The sequence below is a fragment of the Rosa rugosa genome, chromosome 1, assembly GCF_958449725.1.
Source record: "Rosa rugosa chromosome 1, drRosRugo1.1, whole genome shotgun sequence".
NCBI classification, from domain to species: Eukaryota; Viridiplantae; Streptophyta; class Magnoliopsida; order Rosales; family Rosaceae; genus Rosa; species Rosa rugosa.
In genome coordinates, this window is record NC_084820.1 from 27,832,300 (window position 1) to 27,834,835 (window position 2,536).

The 2,536-nt window shown below is 40.9% G+C and overlaps 1 protein-coding gene across 1 annotated transcript; it reads right to left on the bottom strand.

The window, feature by feature from the left end:
• Positions 1-324: 324 nt before the first annotated feature.
• LOC133724499 (cytochrome P450 81E8-like) lies at positions 325-2,310 on the bottom strand. Its single transcript, XM_062151251.1, has 2 exons — positions 1,347-2,310; positions 325-1,141 (listed from the first exon to the last, which is right to left on the bottom strand). The coding sequence occupies exons 1-2, from the start codon at positions 2,241-2,243 to the stop codon at positions 527-529; spliced, it is 1,512 nt and encodes a 503-aa protein (XP_062007235.1). The 5' UTR covers positions 2,244-2,310; the 3' UTR covers positions 325-526.
• Positions 2,311-2,536: the final 226 nt, after the last annotated feature.

Sequence of the window (2,536 nt, forward strand, 5' to 3'; positions counted from 1 at the left end):
GATTAATTTTGAAAATATAGGGAAGCAAATGACTAATTTTGAAAATTTTGGGAATCATCTAGAGTGACAAATCTAACAGAAGGATGACAAATTGGCTGAAATAAAATCTAAATTAGCAAATTAATTGAAATAAAATTCAGGGTAGCAAATTAACGTTAGGGTGAAACGTATGATACCAAATAGGCAATTATGCCAATTTCTTTTGGATGACTCTTTCTGTTGAACTTCTAGAGGTAAATTATTTTTATAATTTTGCTTCAATCGATACATTGTGATGTCTTTTGTTCAAAAGATAAAATGTATCTAACCCTTTCTCACAGCATACATACATAATGTAACTTTCTTTCTTATCAGAAATTACGTACTTACAGTTACAGAGATGCATGAATCTATACTAAAACTTCCGTGCACATACACTAAAAATGATGATAGTATATAGTACAATATATACTAATACTTTAAATATTAATTGGAAAACATACACCACTCTAATTATATCTTGCAGTTAATTGTCTTATTCATTGAATCAATGAACAACATTTTTCATAAATGAGCGTGGTTTGCACATGACCTCCAATGGTTGAAGTTTATGCATGGTGGCTCCCTTTCCTAATTCAGTCATATCAACCTTCTTATCACTGACCCTCCCCCACTCAAAGCATTGAATTAATGAAGCCAAAGTCAGTCCCACCTCACGTCGGGCCAAGCCTGCTCCAGGACATGCCCTTCTTCCCATTCCAAACGGCATAAGTTTATGTGCCTCGTCGTTTTTGCCGATTTCAAACCTCTCGGGTTTGAAGCTTTCAGGATCATCCCACAACTTCGGGTCTCTATGTATGGCCCAAGCATTGACCAATACCGTTGTGTTACGTGGTATATTGAATCCGCTAACAACACAATCATCAGATGCAAAATGTGGTACTAGCATCGGTGCTGCTGGGTACAACCGAAGAGTCTCAGAAATGATACTTTGTAGGTACTGAAGATTGGAGAGGTCTGATTCGTCTACTAAGCGTTCTTGACCAATTTGAGCATCCAATTCGGCTCTAGCCTTCTTTAACACATTTGGATGGTTTAGCAAATTGGACATGGCCCATTCTAATGTTACTGCAGATGTATCTGTGCCCGCCAGTAATAAAACCTGAAAATTAACTTCAGTTAATTAACTAATAAATATACAAAAAATAATACTTGAATTAGATATAATGATATATCGTTTTCAAACTCTTATTTGATTATCTTTCTTATTAAGTAAATACTAAACCGGTTTATCACCATCATTTTAGACATAAATAGAACAGAAAAAAGAGAGGGGCTAAGTATGAGATAAACAAATTTGCACCAACCTGTATTAGTCCTTTGATAATGTCATCGGTGTAGTATTGAGGCTGTGACTCCTGCTGGGAAAGCAAATGGTCGATCATGGTAATTTTACTCTCCGAAGCACTTTTGTTCCTGTGTTCATCAATCAGATGTTGAAAGAACGCATCTGCTCTTTTGGCCAACTTCTTCACCTTCTCTTCAAAACCACTACCGCCAAACCAATTGAGAAAGGGCATGAATTCTCCGGGATTGGTTCCCCCACCTAACGAGAGAGTCTCGTTCATGATCTCAATGAACTCCTTCCCCTTTTCTTTGTTCAAAACATGGTCCCCGGCGAACCTCTTCCCTGCTACCATTGTCATTATGTTGTTGAAGGTCAGCTCATAGAACATAGACCTCAGCTCCACTTTCACAAAACCACCTTCTTCCCCTGCGTTATGAGAGAGCTTGCGCAGCAAATGCTTGACTTCGTCTTTTCGGACATCAGAGAACGAGTTGAGCCGGCCAGTGGACAAGACCTCGACGGTGCCGATACGGCGAACGTTGCGCCAGTGGTCGCCGTAGGGTGAGGAGGACATGGTGGTGTTGTTGTACGCAAAGTGCTTGCCCAAGAGTGAAGGAGGACGGTTCGCCAACACGATGTCGTTTTTGGTGAAGCATTCTTGCACGGCCGAGGTGGAGGAGATAATGACCACGCGGCGGGAGCCGAACCAGAGGGAGAAGATGGGGCCGTGTTTCTGAGCGAGGCGGTGGAAGGTGCGGTAGACCGGGGGTTTGAGAAGGTGGAGGTGGCCGAGAATAGGAAGAGGAAAGGAAGGGCTTGGAGGGAGGTTGGGGTAACAACGCCGTCCAAACAGCTTTAGAGTGATGAGGAGGCACACGATGATTGAGAGAGATGTGTACAAGAAGATATCTTCCATGGTTAGTATAGTTTGATGTGGTGTTTATCTGACTACCATACAAATATTTATAAGGGCCATAATGGCCAATACTTTCGACTAATAGTACTGCCTGGGCAAATTTGATTTGGATACTCAAGTTCAATTGACATGTGGTCAGAAATGCGCGCATGACCGCATGTGATTGTCAATTAGACTTTTAACCAGGAATGTATCCGAGACGGAAGTTGTTCTGTTTGTTTTGAGTTTCAACGCTTCAGTACGTAGATTTCTTCCTTCGTTTATCTTGCTATGTTATTTCTCAAATCTTACTT